We start from the raw sequence: 18,880 nt of genomic DNA, 5'->3' as shown, positions 1-18,880 counted from the left end.
TTTATACGAGAAAAGCAAAAAAGTGCAAAGTCGATTCCTGTCAAAAAAATTTAGAGATAACATCGAAACTAGATTTTTTCCTTGATTTGGAAAACATTTGACAGCAACAATACGAATTCGATTTCTAAAATTTCATGTGGTACTTCGCTGAATTTTTTTGCACCGGCTTAAACGAGAATTTCAAATACGACCAGACGATTCAGTCTATATTACCGGAACCATATAATCCATCCGTATGAAATTTGATGGCAGCGTATGGGGATAATATCCCCATCATTCGATATTCCTTGTTGTGAAAATCGGCCCAACCTTCTCCGAGAAACTTATGTGAATTTGTGCATTTTGATAAGTGGCCATTTTCCCCGGGATTGCCAGACCATTTAATGGTGGCCATTGTGGCCTACGAGTTCGGAAGGGAGAGAGTTTTATACCCTTCGTTTGATACATGGTTTGTGAAAATCGTTTCAGTCATCGCCGAAGAGCCGATGTGACTTTAATTCTTGAATGTGCCCGAAACACAGAATTGACGATAATGAAAAATAAATTCAAGAATCTTTGATTGGCCATCGGAAATCTAGATCTACAAATCGAATTAAGTACGATTCACACGATACGGCAGGCTTCCGTCACCGGTACGGAACGTCAAGATTAGTTACATGCAGTTAAATGCATTCATACAAAACGCCAACGGCACGGAACGTTTTGACGTACGGCACGTGTAAACGGGCACACGAGAAACGCATTCAACTTATCCTGATGGAACGGTGACGTTCCGTCGACGTTCATTTCCGTTGACGAAAGCTGACGTATCGTCTGAATCGGTCTTCAATTTGCTATCCATTTCAATAGATTTTAAACCTCTAAGGTATTATTATTGTAGCGATTTATATGAAAAATTTGAGAACAAGTTTGCAAAAATTGGTCAAAAATTCGCTGAGAAATCCCACATTAACCAGGAACTTGGCAAGTTTCTAGGGAGCATCAAGAACCGTTATAGGGGGCCAATGTGGTTCCAGTTTATATGGGAATTGTGACCGCACTCTTAAACCCGTAACTACGGAACTTAATGTCTGATCAAGAAACAAAAATTAAAAGCTGACGAAGGGAAGGTTGTACTTTTCATTTGAGACTAAGTGTGTGCAAATCGGTCCAGTTATCTCTGAGAAACACAGGGGACATTTTTTGACACATACACACACATATATTCATACAAATCGGATTGTGGGAGAAATTCCGCCGCCGGGGAACTCTCCGCCGATGTAGACTAGATCCACCGCCAGAGACCAATTGAGTAGAACCATCGACGGGGATTGGGGCGAGTGGATCGCATCGATTAGCTAGCAGCGAAAGCGAAAGCTACGCTCCACCCGGAACCGCTACACACACTTCAGCACCTACTGGCTGGCCCGTTGAGTAGGCTAGGTCCACCTCCGGGGACTAGATCGAGTAGAAAGCTGGAAGCTACATACCTCACGGAAACAAACATTGGTATCGGGAGAAATCTTCCGCCGATGAATTTACAGTAGGGTAGATTCATCGCCGTGAACTATCAGACTATATCGGGCGAATGACCATCTGGTTAAAGCCCTCAATAAACAAATTACAATTACAATTATCGGACTACATCGTAACAAAAATTAGAACTAATTAACTCGCGTAGCAGAGGACCGTACCGAGAGAAATTCCGCTGCCAGGGAACTCTCAGACGGAGTAGGGTAGTTCTCCTCCAGATATCTGAATAGATCGCGATAATGCTGGAAATTAAATAGCTCAAGGAAGCTAGTAGCGGTGCCGGGAGAAATTCCTCCGCCGGGAAACTCTCAGTCGGAGCAGTGTGAGTTCACCACCGGGGACTATCCAAGTAGCTCGTGATAAGTCTGGGAGCTGAATGACTCATGGAAACAGAAGCTAAATGGCTCATGGAATCAACATCTAAACGACTCACTGGGACGAGAGCTGAATGGCGACGTAATGAAGGGAGACAAGAAGATTTAAATCAAAGCTCCCCCACGAAGTAATACCTTGATGTAGTTCCAAAATTCCCAAACGGAAAAAAAATGGATAAGACTATAAGGTGCATAAGGACACAAGACCATACATAAAAAAGAATGTTTTTTTAGTGTTTCAGATTCTTCTCATCAGTAACCAACACCAATTTACACTAACTATTTGTTCTTCGAAATACACTCGTACTTGATCACTCGGGTCTCTCACAAACAACGATCTCTTTTTTGCTTTAGAACGAACCAACTCTCCAGATTGAGCAGAAATAATAGCTTCTAATTTATTCGTTTTAGACGACATCCACGGTCGAATTAAAACCAACTACAACGTACTGAATTCAACGGCCAACCGGCTGGCAGTAGCAGCCATTGACGAGATCTCCAAACGTGGCAAACCGCAGCCCAACGGTGACGGCGACTACATCATAGCAGTTTGTATGCATCCAACCGATCGTTTAGTGAGCACATTGTTAGCCATCTGGAAAGCTGGTGCCGCGTATCTACCGCTGGATCCAACTTTCCCCCCGAATCGGATCGAACACATTCTGAAGGAATCGCAACCAGCGCTGGTCATCTACGAGGACTATGACAATGTTGCCGTGTTCGGCGATACACCCGCGGTTTGGTATCCTACGCTACGCAAAAAAGCAAGCGATATGAGCAACGGAAACATCCTCCCAGCGCAGATGTTGGGAGCGGGAAACAACGAACTGGCACTGGTACTATATACGTCAGGGAGCACCGGTGTTCCAAAAGGTAATTATCACCTACCCGGGCATCCTTTAATCAGTCATCGAGACAGATTGATTGCTTTCAGATGCTCATAGTGACGAGATATTAATTTTAATTCTAAAAATACAATGGAATGCTCCATCCAGAGTCCGGTTCATTTCTATGCAATGAAACTTTAATTATTGACTTGAGGAACAAGGTTAATTATCATATTCTCTGACTGTCTATCTTTTATTCACACTAGGTGTACGGTTGAACCATGCAACCATTCTCAACCGCTTGCAGTGGCAATGGAGCCGTTTTCCCTATTCGGAAACAGAGAAGGTTGGCGTTTTTAAAACAGCTCTGACCTTTGTCGATTCCGTTACGGAAATTTGGGGCCCTCTTCTGAATGGAATGCCCATTGTTGTAGTACCCAAAAAAATCACCAACAATCCGGAGCAGCTGGTCGAGCTGCTGGAAGAGTACAGGATTGAGCGGCTTGTTCTAGTGCCCACGTTGCTGCGATCGTTGCTTTTGTATCTACCCATGCAGAAGAAGAAATTGCTGTATAACCTGCGGATCTGGGTTTGCTCCGGCGAACCGCTGCAAATTTCTTTGGCCAAAGAGTTCTTTAATTACTTCGAAGAAGGAGTTCACCAACTGTGTAACTTCTACGGTTCAACAGAAGTGATGGGCGACGTAACCTACTTTGTTTGCGAGTCTAGAAAGCAGCTCAGCAACTTCGAAAAAGTTCCTATAGGCTACCCTCTGGATAACACTGTGATATATGTACTAGATGGAAAATTGGAGCCAGTCAAACCGGGTGACATTGGGGAATTATTCGTGTCCGGTTTAAATCTGGCACAAGGCTATGTTAACGGTCGCGATCCGGAACGATTCATCGATAATCCGATGGCAGTCGATGTAACCTATTCCAAGCTATACAGAACCGGTGACTATGCATCGGTGAGCAAGGGATGCATCTATTATGAAGGACGAACCGATTCTCAAATAAAGATCCGAGGCCATCGGGTGGATTTGTCGGAAGTTGAAAAAAATCTACTGACTCTTTCCGGAATCGACAAAGGAATAGTGCTCTGTTACCATGCGGGAGAACTCGACCAGGCCCTGTTGGGATTTATCACGGTTCGAGACGACTGCACGTTTCAGACTGGACTGCAGATCGAGGGTGCACTCGAGAGTAAGCTGCCTCACTATATGATTCCACAGGTTGTGATTCTCGATAGCATTCCACTGCTGGTGAACGGCAAAATCGACAGACAAAGTTTGCTGAAGATGTACGAAAATACCAATAATAATGGTAAGTTCTCAAGGAGTCATTAAAAACTCGATCTTAAAAGCTACTAAACTAAATTAATTCCTTTTCAGATGACGCTACAATCGAAATCGAGTATGACTACAGTGGCGTACCGGAGCACAAGATGGCCATGGCCAAGGATTTATTCACCACCGTCGGCGAAGTGATCGGTCGCTCCACACGCACGAAAATCTCGCTGCAGAGCAATTTCTACGAGCTGGGCGGAAACTCGCTGAACTCGGTCATCACCGTGACGCAGCTGTGCCAGAAGGGTCACGCGATCAGCATTACCAGCTTCATCGGGGCGGAAAACCTAGAGGAGATTTTGGATAAGATGTACAGCAACCAGCAGCACATTGCCGAGCACGATCAGAGTGGCAACACAGCGCAGGAATTCGAGTTTGAGTACAAAATGCACTTCACCGCTCAACCGTTGGCCGATGAACACAAAGAAGACGCAATCAAGTGAGTTGCATTGGAAACGTGCTTTCGAATTGGAAGCTTTACTGTACAGCGGCACACAATTGATTTATTTTCTATTATTTTTTAGCATCTTAACGTACAGTTTCTATGAAAAGGCCGATCTTGAGCGATGGATTAAACCATTAATTAAGGAGCAAGACTATCGGGATATTTTGGAGGACATATGGGATGTGTTGATTGAAAAACAATTAAGCTTTGTGATAAAGGACGCTAGCGGAAAGTCTGTGGGAGTTTCGTTGAACTTTGACGCTTACGACGAACCAGAACCGGAAATGGTTAACAATCTAGTGATCATATTCGAGTTCCTGGAATATGTAGAAAAACCTATAAGGTATCCAAAATTTCTATTATTTACAATACAGTGATTTAATTGCAAATTCAACCCATTTCTACAGAGAGGAGAAGCTACCACATGGAAAGAACCAAATACTGCACTCGTTCATGATGGGAACGTGTGCCGATCTGAGTGCTCAGGAAAACATTGAGGCTATGCACTTTATGGAGAGTGAGGTTTTGAAGATCGCCAACCGGCGGAACTTTGCGGGAATTTTAACGACCAACACTAGTCCATTGACGCAGCAGCTCGGTTCCAACGTGTACAAGTACGAAAGCATGCTGGACTATCAGATCAACCAGTGGGTGTACGCAGACGGTTCGCGACCTTTCGGTAAGGCACCCAATGATCAGCGAGTAATTGTGCACTGGAAGGACATCCGGAAGCAGCAATGAGTGGAAAGATGCTAGAGTTTTACAATTAATATTTATCGGTTGCATTGTATTATTATTTATAGACAGGGTAGCTGTGAAACACAATACGAAACAATTTGTCGAAAAGTGATCAAAACTAAAAACATTACAAAAGTGCACTGAATTTTTTACAAGAATTTATATACGGATTAGTTGTAGGGCAATTCACCTGCATAAGTGATATATTTTTAAGAGTTCGTACAAAGTATGAAACAAAACAATAAAAAACACAAGTGATTATGCGAATAAATTAGTCTATCTTTTCAGTTCAGTTTATGTTCGAGATATTCGAAATTACGATGCAATTGCATTTTTTTTTTTGTAATTTGCGCTTAAGTTCAGATATTTTTTAATTCAGAACAAAGGCTTTTTATAGTAAGGTTTTAAAAGCTTCAAAAGCCTTGTCCGTGACGTATTGGCACTGTGTGGCACTCACGACTCACTTTCGTACCTAACCATTAGAAATACTCCTTACTCTTTTTTCGCCATTCTTGCCCACGGAACTACATCGAGGTAGTACTTCGTGGGGGATCGTTGTGCTTTCGTCGCACCTCTTTCTTCTGCTCTATCTCGGAACCTTACCTGGTCCATTAAATGACTCGATCTTTGAGCTTTGATTTACCTCTAGACTCTTCTCTTACTTTAAACTCAGTGCGGCAGGCCAGATTAGTACGCCATACCGCAGTATTGAGGGTGACACAACCTCCAGGAGACGTCTTGCTCCTCCGATATTCGGCCTGATCGTTGCCAATACGTTAGTTGTCCTCGCAGCTTACTCACATACATAGTCGACATGACTGGTGTAATTTAACCGATCGTCGACTAGCACACCCGGGTACTTCAGCGCACGCATCGATGGAATTGAGTGTCCCCCAACGCTGATCACGATACGATTTTTTTTCGATTGTTGGCCAGCACTACCTCTGCCTTGTGGTGAGCCAGCTGCAGTTTGACATCAGCCATCCAGGTTCCACAATGCCTATTGTCTCTGTCGTCAACATCTTCACTTGCTCGAGAGCCTCGCCGATTATCGTCAGGACGTCATCTGCAAAGCCGACAATCTCGACTTCGCTGGGCGGTTGCATCGTTAACACTCCGTTATACATTATATTCCAGAGCGTTGGGCTGAGTATGGAGCCCTGAGGTACTCCCGCCGTCGACCGCTGCCCCATGTTCGACTCGTAGACAAGTACTCGGTTCTGAAAGTAACTTCTCAGAAACTTGCACAAATAGTCCGGGACCCGCACTCTGTGTATTGCTATGGCGATAGCCACCAAACTGACGCTGTTGAACTCGTTCTTCATGTCTATCGTAACCGCGGCGCAGTAGCGATTACCCCTTCTCTTCTGCTTCAGTGCTATCTCCGCGCTCGCGATGACTATGCGGATGGCGTCCACCTTTCCGGAATCCGAACTGGCTCTGCGATAGTCCGTTCACACTTTCAGCGTAGTTCGGCAGCCTCTTGAGGATGACCCTTTCCAAAAGTTTACCTAGAGTATCCAGCAGGCGTATAGGCCGATGCAATGCTGGATCTCCTGGTGGTTTCCCTGGTTTTGGCAGCAACACTAGTTTCTGGATCTTCCATCAATCCGGGAAGTAGCCATCGTCCATGCATTTCTGTAGGACATGTCCGGAAATGTCAGTATCGCGGTCTTCAGTTCCACGTTGGGGATACCGTCCGGTCCGGGAGCTTTCTTCGCTTTCAGCCCTTTCGCCACTATAAGGTGCTCGTCGATGGAGACTTGATTGTCAACAGCATTTGCACCGTCTGCATCAACGTATGGTGTAGGTGGCCATACCGTTGGGCCGTGCTTCGGAAAAAACCTTCCACGATAATTTTCAATTTGCCATCGCACATTTCAGCTGGCGCTTGATCTTGGCTATCACGACACGGTAAACGTTGCTCCAGGGGTTAGCATCTACTTCTCTGCACAGCTCCTTGTAGCACTACCTACCAAGCACTATCTTGCGTTTAAAATCGGCCCTAGCCGCCCGGAATGTCACCTTATACTCTTCTCTGACTGTCTCAGATCTTGCTCTCTGAACGCGTATTCTGGCTTTTGGGCAGATAGCACGGAGGATGCTGAGCCTTTCGTTCCACTAATACGCTGGACACTGGTAGATCCTCGGCTCCATTTTTCTCGGCATTCTTACGTCACACACCCTCACTAATGTATCCGACAGCTAATAGGAATTCGAAATAGAAGCGAAGCCTTCAGCACGAAGTGCTTCCACAAATAGGTCCTTATCGAAATTCCTTTATTTTCCTCACTCTTCGCGTTACAATGCAATTTCGCTGACCAATGGTGTAATTGCTATGTGTGTACTGCTCACTAACTCGCCAACTCATGTCATCCATCAGCGACGCTCTGCAGAATGTTACATCAATGATGGATTCCCGGCCGTCTTTACGAAATGTGCTAGCGGAAGCTTCGTTGAACAGCCTTACATCCAGCTTCGCCAGGGCTTCCAACATGCGTTGATTTCCGATTGTACTGCTCTGGTGTCCACCGTGGGGGAGCCTAACAGCTACATACGAATACACCGTTGATCCTGGCCTTCGTAGGTGCTATCCACCACCTCTTGGATGTATCCGAACCGATGTAGGTTCTATCTGAAACAACAATGATTAGACAGGAACTGCGTCAGGTAGAAGGTTACTTCTCCATGCTTCCTATTCAACCTGTTCGAGAGAGCCTGTAACAGTTGTGACCATCTATCATTTTCCGCCAAATACCAATCCTATTGTTTTAATTAGCAAGGGACTGAAAGGTGTAGTATATTTTTCAATATTAAGAGCCATAGTACTCAAGGGAGAGCAAGGAGTTGAAAGAAGAAAGTTTAGAAAAGCGTGGAATAGCGTGATATTAGCAAGCTTAGAGTTTTCCAGCGACTTAACCTTTTGTCTGCTACCGCAGGAGTCAGGATCTTTTGGCATTAGAAATGCGAATCACCTGAGTCTGCGGCATATCTGGACAAGCCTAAAGTAACTTTGTACTTCATGCTGTCGTAACCGACCTACTGCCACTTGGTCTTCGAGTCAGATCTTAGTGTTTTCAGTGTTCCTCTGGTTCCCTGCTGTGTGTAGCTTACAGAAACATCCTAGCGATAATGCGGACCGTATCCGATGAGATGGTTCTGTGCACGCTCGCAAATCGCATGGCCATGAGCCTGAAGGCACAACATAGCTTCACTCGATTCCGCTGGAGGAAGAGGGCCATAAACACACTGCTACCCAGACCGAAGCTTCGTTCTTCAATATCGACGATGGTGAACTAGCAAGGAGCGCCTCTTGGTACTGCTTAGTCCAGTGTTATTTGGCTCAATTACAGTCGTGATTCGTTGGTTGGACACTCTTCAATTGGACCTCCGATAGTTGAACCATTGTCCAACTAAAAAGCATCTCATGTCAAACATTTAACAATCTTTTACACTACTAACGTCTTCTTTCGAGAGTTTTTGACATTTGTCAGTCGGTCCAACTAGCTAATCAAATTCCTATTAGGGGCCCTTACACGAGCAATAAAAGTGTCATTACTAAGTAGTGTCATTACTGGAATTGTATGGGAATTCCATCATTACTCGCCTTACACGTTCATTAAAAGGATTTAGCATCAAAAGGCTGAAAATCAAAAGGCCGAAAAAATAAGGCGAAATTCCAAAAGGCGAAAATTCAAAAGGCCTAATGCTAAAAAGGTCGAAAAATCAAATGGCCGAAAACTTAAAAGGCAAAAACTCAAAAAGTCGAAAACCCAAAAGGTCGAATCTCATAAGGCAAACTTTTTTTTATTATTCGATTATTTTACATTGTGTTCTTCCTGATTGATTCATCGCCTCATGTTTGAGTAAATTGAGCAATCGGGCGGATAGCACGTTTACGTACGAAACATTTCCAATACAAAAGAAGGATTAATGCTCTAAAAATCCACCAAACCCTTTGTCAAATTGTGCATTCATTGCGATTTTAAATCAGATTAAAAGAATGCTCGAAAGAAGGAATCATCCCCTATGTTTGAGTAAACCGGGCAGCCGAAGTGATCACAAGTGTGCGTGCAAGAGTTATTTGGCATACAGATTCAAAGAACTGCTCATATTTGAAAGAAGGAATCAATCCCTATGTTCGAGTAAACCGGGAATACGAACAGTTATGCAGTTGTAGGCAGCTGGCATGTAGCTCAAATGTTTGAGCATAACGGCAACTTTATAAATATTTAAATAACTGTAAATGAGTTTGTTTACCAATAGTACTAATATTGTATTTGAACCAAAATTAATTAGATTATTCTTCATTACCAATTAATAAAAAAACATTTACGCCTAATGTGGGTACGCCATATCGCTTCAAGTCGCGTGCTGTCCGACATTGCTGTCGCTCCGTCGGACTTAAACTAATTTATAGCTCCTATGTTTGAGTAATCGAGTGGATCACAGATTTGCTTGCGAGGGGTCGCTGCTTCCGACGCGGGTTGGCGGCCGCCTCACCCGGCGGATCCTCAGCGGCTTTGCGCCGCTTCGGATCCTTGGTCTCGCATTATACTGGCTTCGCCCCAAAAGCTAGAGCAGTGTAACAACCGATGGTTGAATATATCATCGTTGCGTTGTGACGATGATTTTGGCAGATTGCACACTGACTTCATCATGTGTGGCTGCTGATTATCTAATAAGGGTTGCTTAGGAAATGGTAAGTAGGAATTCATACCAATCCGACCCATATTAAAACCTCAACAACATGATAGCCATCATTGCCGGCCGCCCCCATCTCCATCGCTCACGGGGAAGGATAAAGGATAAGGTAGACGGGAAGTGTTGATGCTCCACCTACTTAATGGAAGGACGACGATTCATCAGACTTCCATAGGTGTCGCGGTCTAGGATTCGCTCCAAGCAAGCGATGCGACCTGTAAAGCCTATTTTATTAGGTAGTTGTTTAGTTAGTCTTCGAGTACACGATCACTCGAAAAAGATCTTGTTTAGTTTTTGGTTCTTTTTAAACTCTGGGCAGCCGGCCACCGAGAGTGTCCTATGCTCCCTAAACAAAAACAATTTGAACTCCACACGGCCGACCGTGGGAGTTTTGCCTAGAAAAGCTAATCTTATCTACGTAATGGGCCGGATCACTATTTATTGCAACAGTATTTAGACAGAATTTTCTACTTCTTCTCTACGATATATTTATTGGGTTGAAAACTACCGAGTGATAACACAGGCAAAGAGTTATGATAGCGCGAGATGTTATAAATCAAGGAAAATATTTATTATTTTCCATATCGGATTGTTTGTGGAATACAAGTATACGAGCGATAATAACGAACACTGCAGGGAAATATAAAGGATTGTTAACCTGATGATTTTAAATACGTATTGACCCGTGATCATCGATACTAGTCAGATTAAAGTCTTATCGGGGCTAATTTCCGATCAATTATTCATTTATACGGCAATGTTTTCTAGACTAGATCTGTTCGCACCCTCTCATTCTTCTATTATCGGCAGAAGGTTGATAGCACCCAGTCGTCGCCGGTCTAAGGACCAAATGTCATCAAAAGACTTATACCCGCGTGGAGGCATGAGATAGGAAACTTGTGACAATTTTGTTATCCCACAGTTTGACGACCGTAAGTTCATTCAAAAAAACATCGTTTGAAAAACTCACAAATGATGAAGTATATAATTCGAAATAACAGCTCTTGATATCAGGAAATATAATAAGGATAATTTTAATTATTGAAAAGCTGTATGGAAAACCAAAACTCACTGGCGATCATAATAATAATGGCCAAAACAAAACATACGTCTGGTGGATCGCAGTTTTACACTATACTATACTAAAACGTAAGTCATAGCCAAGTATCCATAATTGCAAAAATGAACAAGCATAAAAATTTCAAAAATGAAACTCAAAAGAACTGCTCATATTTAAAAGAAGGCAAAATCAGTTATAAAATGTATTCAGTCGAAATATAATCAATATCAATATCAGGTAATGGATAATAACACATTATTATCATTGCTTTGTTTTTGTTTCGTCGTATAAAAAAGTTTGCCTTTCAAAATTCTGCCTTCTGAAAAGTTTGCCTTTTGAAATTCCGCCTTCCAGAAAGTTTGCCTTTTGAAAGTTCGCTTTTTGATTTTTCAGCCATTTGAATTCGGCCTTATGTAATTTCGGCCTTATGATTTTCAGCCTTACGGCCTCGACCCCATTAAAAGTGACATTACTGCTCACTAATGACATTACTGACGCCTCGTGTACGGGGCCCTAATAGATAATGCCACAACGACTAATCTCATCTCACTCTCCGTGACTTTTCTCACCAAATTCTGAAGGGTGACGTGAGACGCTCATTCAACGGCAATGCAAAATCTCAACTCACCCGAGTCGACTCTCAGAACCGGGAGAGAAAAAGTCGTGAGGTGAGTTTAGTCGTCTCACATCACACGCCGCAAAAAATAAGGCCGACAGATTTCTCAATTAAACATAAAACACTAGTTCGATACATGTTCATGCTCTGTATATGCAGCTATTGGAATATACACATTTATGGTATTTCAACCTAGGCATGATAAAATAATATTTCATTATTTTCTTAGCGTAGTAATAATTACATAATTATTCAATATTTTACTAACATAAAAACTATTGTGTTGCGAATCTACATCTAAGAACGCGGTTTGTTTCCGTTCCGTAGCCTACAGATTCAGAAGCTTCATTTGCTATGTCCAGGCACACTGAACATAACCCTACCGAAAACGGCTAGTCTATTCTATGACCGACCGTGGGTCAAACATTGCATAATGCAGCTTATCGTTTAGCCTGAAACTAGAAAGAAAGCGAAACCTAAACGATACTATTACTTGTATGCTACAAAAGTACTGTGTACTACTTAAAGGAGGTTGCTAGCTTTCGGGGGCCATAAAACGAACGTACGCAGACTTTCAATAGCGTATGTTTTGTACCTGTTCTAACGTAAATTTTCTAAACAATGTTCGGTTAATGGCCCAAGAATGCAAAAACCTTGCTTAACAACATGTTTGTCAAAATTTGTAAAAAATACAGATACTAATTGCAACGCAATAACTTTTGACCGTTGCTCAAGTTGTACTCCAACTAATTTCGTGTCCAATTCAATTGTTTTCCTTCAATTGTATTTTTTTTTCAGCCATATACTCTATAAGCACAGTACTTAATGTCCTTGACAGGATAGGTTTTATTTCATGAGATGAATATATAGATTTTGCACATATTTCGCCTATATGCCATTGATATAGTACAACAACAGAGGATTATTCTTAGTAGAAAATCATGTAAACTATGTACGCATAAATACTAGAGAAATTGTTCTCCCGTTCGCTCTCAAACACGTCCACACATCCGTCAAACTCACGCACACCCTTTATCGCTTAACCGTCTACCTTCTTACTATCACGCTTTTTACGCTATGCTAAATATTAAATAACCACTGAATTCTGCTGCTGGGCTGTCGTAGGGCCACCGGCGCCTTGCGCCCCACCAGTCGTACCGGGGCTCATTTCGTGCTGCTGGGAGGGATCAAGCTCCCGATACTTCCGGAACGTTTTCCATTCGCCCGTATTGTAATCGAGCGTGATCAGCGATTCCACCAACATCAATGCCTGCGTGTCGTCTGCCTGGAGGACTTTCTCCTGTGCAAAAACCAAAACAAAATTCGAAATCAGTAGGTACAGGGTTGTCGGTGAGGTTGGTCGATATGTGCGATATTACCTGGCTCTCGTTCAGCTTAATGGTGACAACATTTTCCGGATTAGGCCGCGGATTGTCCCGGTAGCCGGCCATAAAACCGAGGATGAGCGCTTTTTCCAAGCGAGTCACACGGTTGGCCCGTTTGAACATGTCGTGCGCTTCCATAACATGCTTGTTCTGTAAATTGGTAAAGTCGTTTAGATATGGGAAGGAACGATTTTAAACGAGGAGATTTTTGAGGGTGAAACTTACCGAAAGAGAAAGTCCTTTCCGAGCACCTTGCTGTTGTGTTTGCTGTTGACCCATTGCCACCGCGTTTTGCTGCTGAATGGTGACCGTGGTGCCCTGTTGCTGTTGTTGGCCGATTTGCGTCCGCTGGATCTGTAACTGCTGTGGTTGCTGCTGCTGGCCAATTCGATCTGAAAAATATTTATTTTAGACCAAGGATCGTAATACGTGGTAGGAAAATTAAGATTAGGATATTTCAATGTCCGGAACACGGTACAGAATACGGATCCTCTCGAAAGTTTAAAAAAAGAAAGTGGGCATAAAAAAACCGAATATTACGTAAAGCGAAACGAGCTGCAATAGCCAATGAAAAAAATAAAACAAATATTCGACTCACCTTGCTGCGGTTGCTGCACCAACTGAATAGTGGTTCCTCCTGCTCGCGGTGCTCCCGCTGCCTGAAACTGTATCGTATGCTGCTGCTGTTGTGTCTGAAGGTGCTGTTGTTGTTGCTGTATTTGCTGTTGCGGAATCTGGGTGATGATAGTTCTAGTTTGCGGTTGTTGTTGTTGTTGCTGCTGCTGCTGCTGTTGTCCAATGGCCATCTGCGTTTGACCTTGATTGGCTTGAATTGTTTGAACTAGTTGCGGTTGCTGACCAGGTCGTTGAATTAGTGTCAAACCCTGGGGCAGCATCGTCGTTTGAACATTATTGCTACCGACCGGTCGGATGATGGTCATCGTCTGGGGGGAAGTCTTAATTTGCTGCTGCTGTTGTTGGAGGTGATGCTGCTGTTGAGCTTGCTGGGAAATGTTGGTGATAAGTGCTGGAATAGTGGTTGCTTGCTGCTGTTGTTGCTGTTGGGATGGCTGAATCACTACCGGTGTCAAGGCTGGGATATTTTGATGCAAGGAACTGGTAGGGACCAAGGCTGGAATTTGACTAAGCTGCGCTTTTGTGTCTGGTTCCGACTTCACCAACCCAGGAGGACCACCACTGGTGAGAATTGTGGCACCACCTAGACCTGACACGTTTTGCAGTGGAATTTGCTGATAAACGGTGTTTCCAGAAGGATCTACCGTTCGTAAAATAACTCCTTTTTGATTCAGCACATTGGGGATGTTGGATGAATTGGTTAGGTAAATTGTTTTGCCTTTCACATTTGGAGACATGACCACCTGGGCGTATTTCGGTTGCTGCGTACTGCCTGTCATGATCGAAGTGGTTTGAACGGTCTGTTGTTGCTGCTGCTGATGTTGGAATTGCTGTTGCTGCAGAATCTGAGCAACGGACGTGGCAATCATGTTGTTACTTTGTGGGTTCTGCGCTGTAATGGTTATAGTTCTTTTCTGAGGGGTTGTTGGCTGCTGCTGAATTTGAAGTTGCTGTTGTTGTTGTTGCTGCTGTTGCTGTTGTTGCTGCTGCTGTATTGATTGAATATTGAGAATGGTTGGCTGATTGCCAGATCCAGGATGTTGGGTGGAGATTAGTGGAGGGATGTTTTGTAGCATCTGGTTGTTGTTGAGGGAAACTGTGGGAGCGGTCTTGATTTGAACGATTCGAGTAGGTGTTGTTGGTTGTTGATTTTGCTGTTGTTGAGCCTGGAGCAGCTGCTGTTGATGTTGAGCACGTGAAATGGTGGTTGTAAGCGTAGGCGTAACGTTTGCATTTGCATTCGTAATAATTCTTTGGATGTTGATTTGCTTCCCGGGCGGTGAGGTGTTAAGCACGTAAGACTGCAGCGCCGGTTTCTGTTGGATTATGGTCGTACCCGCGTTTGCAGCGGTTACGTTAGGCTGTACCTGCTTTGTGGTAAACAAAATGTTGCCACCTTGATTAATTATCGTTGTCGACTTCGGAATCGATGCCTGAATCGTTCCGGGTTGAATGGTCTTCGACGAGATGATCTCTATTTTAGGTGGACCGCCAATGGTGCTCTTCGCCCCAATCAACGAACCACCGGTCGTGCTTTGTTGTATCATTTGTACCGTACTCGGAACGGTCGGAAGCTGCTGAGTTTGCGTCTTGATTTGGGTGGTCGTGGGGAGCGTGACTGTTCGAATTAACGACGGGGGATTCGAAATCGATATTGGCGCAGAAACATTCGGTTCCGATTTGATGGTAATTTTTTGCGCTTGGGGTGTTGTGTACGCCAAAGGTGGCACCGGAGGCACTGTCGTTTGCAACATGGGAGTAGATGACACGATAGGAATGGATTGTAGCGTACTGCTCAACACAGGTTCTTGCTTGATTTCTTGTTTGATCTCCTGTTTTATATCCAAAGGAGGATGTTGAATTTGAATCGCTGGTGGAATAGCGGTAGAAACTATGGATTCTTTGCCTGTTGTCGCTGGCATCGGTGTTGCAGGTTGACTGTAAACCGTTGTGGCCGTTAGTCCAGCGGCATAATCAGGAGTAGTAGTGGTAACAGTTGGTGTCGTAGGAGATACAATGACTGGTTTTACATCCTGAGTGGCCTGTACAGTCGCTTGCTCTGCAGCTTTCTTCTGCTGTTCTTCTCGTTCTTGTTCACGCTTTCGCTTCTTGGCGGCAGCATAACCTAATGGTTGTTCTCCAATTTCCAACAATTTTACGCCACCTTCTTTTCGGCCGGCTGGCGTCCGACTGAGGCTTGGTCTATTTTGTCCTTGTGATGAAGGTGGTGACCGAAAGCCGCCGGTTGGAACCCGAGACGGGATTCCCTTTAACGGGGTTGTGTCAGTCATTTTTCGTGGAATTCCTCGAGATCTCAAAGGCACTGTTGGAGCAGAAATCTTCTTCAAACAACTCTGCGCGTCGGACGACTTTTGCAAAAGCTCCGCCCGCAGGTTTGCGCTCTTTGGTTTCCGCTTCAGTGTAAAATGCTTAACCGGGGTCGACTGCTGTCCTACCACAGAAACCAGTGCAGATTTATTGAGATACTGACACTCGAGTGGCAGTAATCCGAGATCGGCATTTTTTACCACTAATCGCCGCAATTCGTTTACCATATCGGTAAATATAGGACGCGTTTCCTCGTAATCGGTGATTTCTGTGTTCAGCGAACCGGTTGTTGGTAAGGTTTTGATCGTTTCCGCCACCATAGAAACCCATAGTTCTGAATCGAGACCGGCCACTTCGATCACCTCTTCAAGTTCAGTTTTCCACTGAAAGAAAAAAAACTCTGTAAGGATGTGCAACTTTTGGTAATTGTTTACTTTAGCTACTTTTCCCCCTGTAAGTGGAAAACATGTTTTTCTTTCGTGAATATGCTAGTTTAGTGTTGTAGATTCATAAAAATGAGGCGGAAAGCGAAAATTTTTAATAATTCATTAATTAACTTTAAAGTAAGTTGTACCTAATAACTTTGTTCATAGGGTTATTGTGCTCCCGGAAGTAAGGTTTTTGGCAAAGCTAGTTTAATGCGGCTATGCCGCATAGCCGTAGTCCTCGTACTCGTCATCGGAAACGTAAGCGAACCTGTGATCCACTCGTTTGCCCGGTATACTCAAACAGAGGGGCTATCCCTAGTTTAAGTCCGACTGAGGGGTAGCGAAGTCGGACAGCATGAGAAAAAATCGATGTGGCGTAGCCACATTAGGCATTAACAATGTTTTATTTAGTAACAATAGGATTGTATTCATCGGCAAAAATTAAATTATTGTCACTGCCTAATGTGGCTACGCCACATCGTTTCAATTGGGTGCTGTCCGACTTCGCTGCCGCTCAGTCGGACTTAAACTGGGGATAGCCCCTATGTTTGAGTATACCGGGCAAACGAGTGGATCACAGGTTCGCTTGCGTTTCTGATGACAAGTACAAGGAAGGCTCGTCCAGCGGATCCTCAGCGGCTTTGCGCCGCTTCGGATCCTTGGACTCGGCTATGCGGCGTAGCCGCATTAAACTAGCTTCGCCAAAAACCTTACTTTCGGGAGCACAATAACCCTATGTGCAAGGTTAGTAGGTAGAACTTACTTTTAGTCTCATTAATGAATTATTAAAATTTTTCGCTTTCCGCCTCTTTTTTATGAATCTGCAACACTAAACTAGCATATTCACGAAAGAAAAACATGTTTTCCACTTACAGGGGGAAAAGTAGCTAAAGTAAACAATTACCCAACTTTTTTATAAGAGAAATATTTTATGCATCAATTTGATTGGAATTTTTAACACAAATCAAGATATTACAAATTCCTTCCGATTAGAAGTATAGTACCTCTACCTTTACTGAGTTTCAGCAGCAAAAAAAATCCGCAAATCTAGTTTGCGAATCGCATTGTATCAATACAAACTAACTGAGGCAAAAATTACGAATCTGAAGCAAAAAATTGTGCAAAACAATCGGCGAAAATGCCACAACAAACATCTGAAAATCCTATTCCTCTTTCGTTCTTTCAATCATACACAATCCGCTAACCAAATTTTGAGAGCACATTCTCGCACACCACCGCACAGCGGAACCGCTCACTAACACCACCCAACCGCGATCATTATTCCGATGTGTAGAGAGGTAGCCCCATAAGATACACTGGCGCTGCTGAGTTGCTCGGGCTCATATTTTTGCTTACCTCTTCGACAATCCTCCGCGGAATATGGAAGAAACTAAGCAGCAGCTTCAGCTTCACCTGTGTCTGCAGGTCCGGAAAACACTCCTTGATGTTCCGTAGGACTTCCTTGTTCAGCTGTGATATGATAGAACCGCTAATCCACGAGTCGTTTGAGGTACCAAGCTTATTGTGTAGCCACAGGGAAATGTCGCTATCCCGCACGTTCGCCATCTTGAATAAAAACTGTGACGACGACGGCGAAGAAAAGAGTACTGCGAATGATGATGCGTGTGCGAGTATATTATGCAGTGGCAGCGCTGAGAGTCCGTTGAGTGCGCTGAGTACATTCTGCCAGAGGCGGCACTTTTTCGGTGGGGGCAAAACGCAAACTTATTTTGACGCGTCGCGAACGCAAATGTAAGATCATGGGTGAACTTCATCATGTTGTTTCGACTGGGGAGAGGACTCAGGAAGAGATCAACGCTTTTCTTGAAAAGGGCGATACTAACAGTGACACCATTCAAAGAAAATCAACAGTGAATATTTCCAGATTTGGTTTTATTTCCTATTTAAGAACTATTGTGTTTTTTACATCCTAGATTGCATGATTCAGTGATCGAAACCCAAAACTTCATAAAGTATTTGAAATTATTAAATTAAAATTTGTTTTTGCTATTGAAATTGACAAAGTGATAGTATCGCCCCTTTGGCGATTGTTTACTTTTTCGGTCCCACCTATCAGCATTGAAGTATCGCCCTTACGTTTTTTTACATTAACTACCATTTTACACCACCGATTTAGTTCGGGTTTTTTCAATAGCGATCATTGTTACTATTTACAGCTGGTATCAGCTTGATAATCCTAAAAAAAATACGAAAAAAACAGTTTCGCCTCTAAACTGCTAGCAAAAAAAGTATCGCCCTGTTTGTTTGCATGGAGCGTGGAGGGCGAAACTTTAAATAAACAAACAAAAATACAGTTTCGCCCGTTGTATTTTTTGCTATAGTTTAAGAAAGCAATATCGTAGAATCCAAATTTTTAGGTTAATTTGTTGCGTTTCAAAGCCCTCATTCGCATGTATGAAGAAAGCCTTATATTTATATTTGTAAGTATCGCCCTTTTCACAAAAAAAGCGTTGAGATG

General features: G+C 43.4%; 2 protein-coding genes across 3 annotated transcripts in view; one reads left to right on the top strand and one right to left on the bottom strand.

Moving 5' to 3' along the window:
• The window catches only part of LOC131677448 (beta-alanyl-bioamine nonribosomal peptide synthetase ebony), an 81,370-nt gene extending 75,855 nt beyond the window's left edge, over positions 1 to 5,515 (top strand). For both annotated transcript variants that reach the window (XM_058957281.1, XM_058957282.1), the window contains exons 3-7: positions 2,298 to 2,759; positions 2,980 to 4,038; positions 4,107 to 4,500; positions 4,586 to 4,849; positions 4,914 to 5,515. In XM_058957281.1, the coding sequence (XP_058813264.1) occupies positions 2,298 to 2,759; positions 2,980 to 4,038; positions 4,107 to 4,500; positions 4,586 to 4,849; positions 4,914 to 5,247 (2,513 nt within the window). In that variant the 3' untranslated portion in view covers positions 5,248 to 5,515. The remainder of the gene's footprint in view (positions 1 to 2,297; positions 2,760 to 2,979; positions 4,039 to 4,106; positions 4,501 to 4,585; positions 4,850 to 4,913) is intronic.
• Positions 5,516 to 11,757: 6,242 nt separating this feature from the next.
• Positions 11,758 to 18,009, bottom strand: LOC131677447 (negative elongation factor A). The gene is made up of 5 exons (XM_058957280.1): positions 17,758 to 18,009; positions 13,608 to 16,356; positions 13,235 to 13,401; positions 13,004 to 13,159; positions 11,758 to 12,924 (listed from the first exon to the last, which is right to left on the bottom strand). The coding sequence occupies exons 1-5, from the start codon at positions 17,965 to 17,967 to the stop codon at positions 12,712 to 12,714; spliced, it is 3,495 nt and encodes a 1,164-aa protein (XP_058813263.1). The 5' UTR covers positions 17,968 to 18,009; the 3' UTR covers positions 11,758 to 12,711.
• Between the last annotated feature and the right edge of the window lie 871 nt (positions 18,010 to 18,880).

This window comes from Topomyia yanbarensis, chromosome 1 (assembly GCF_030247195.1).
Source record: "Topomyia yanbarensis strain Yona2022 chromosome 1, ASM3024719v1, whole genome shotgun sequence".
NCBI classification, from domain to species: Eukaryota; Metazoa; Arthropoda; class Insecta; order Diptera; family Culicidae; genus Topomyia; species Topomyia yanbarensis.
Note: the sequence above shows the minus strand (reverse complement) of the source record. Positions and strands in the feature narration are given on the sequence as shown.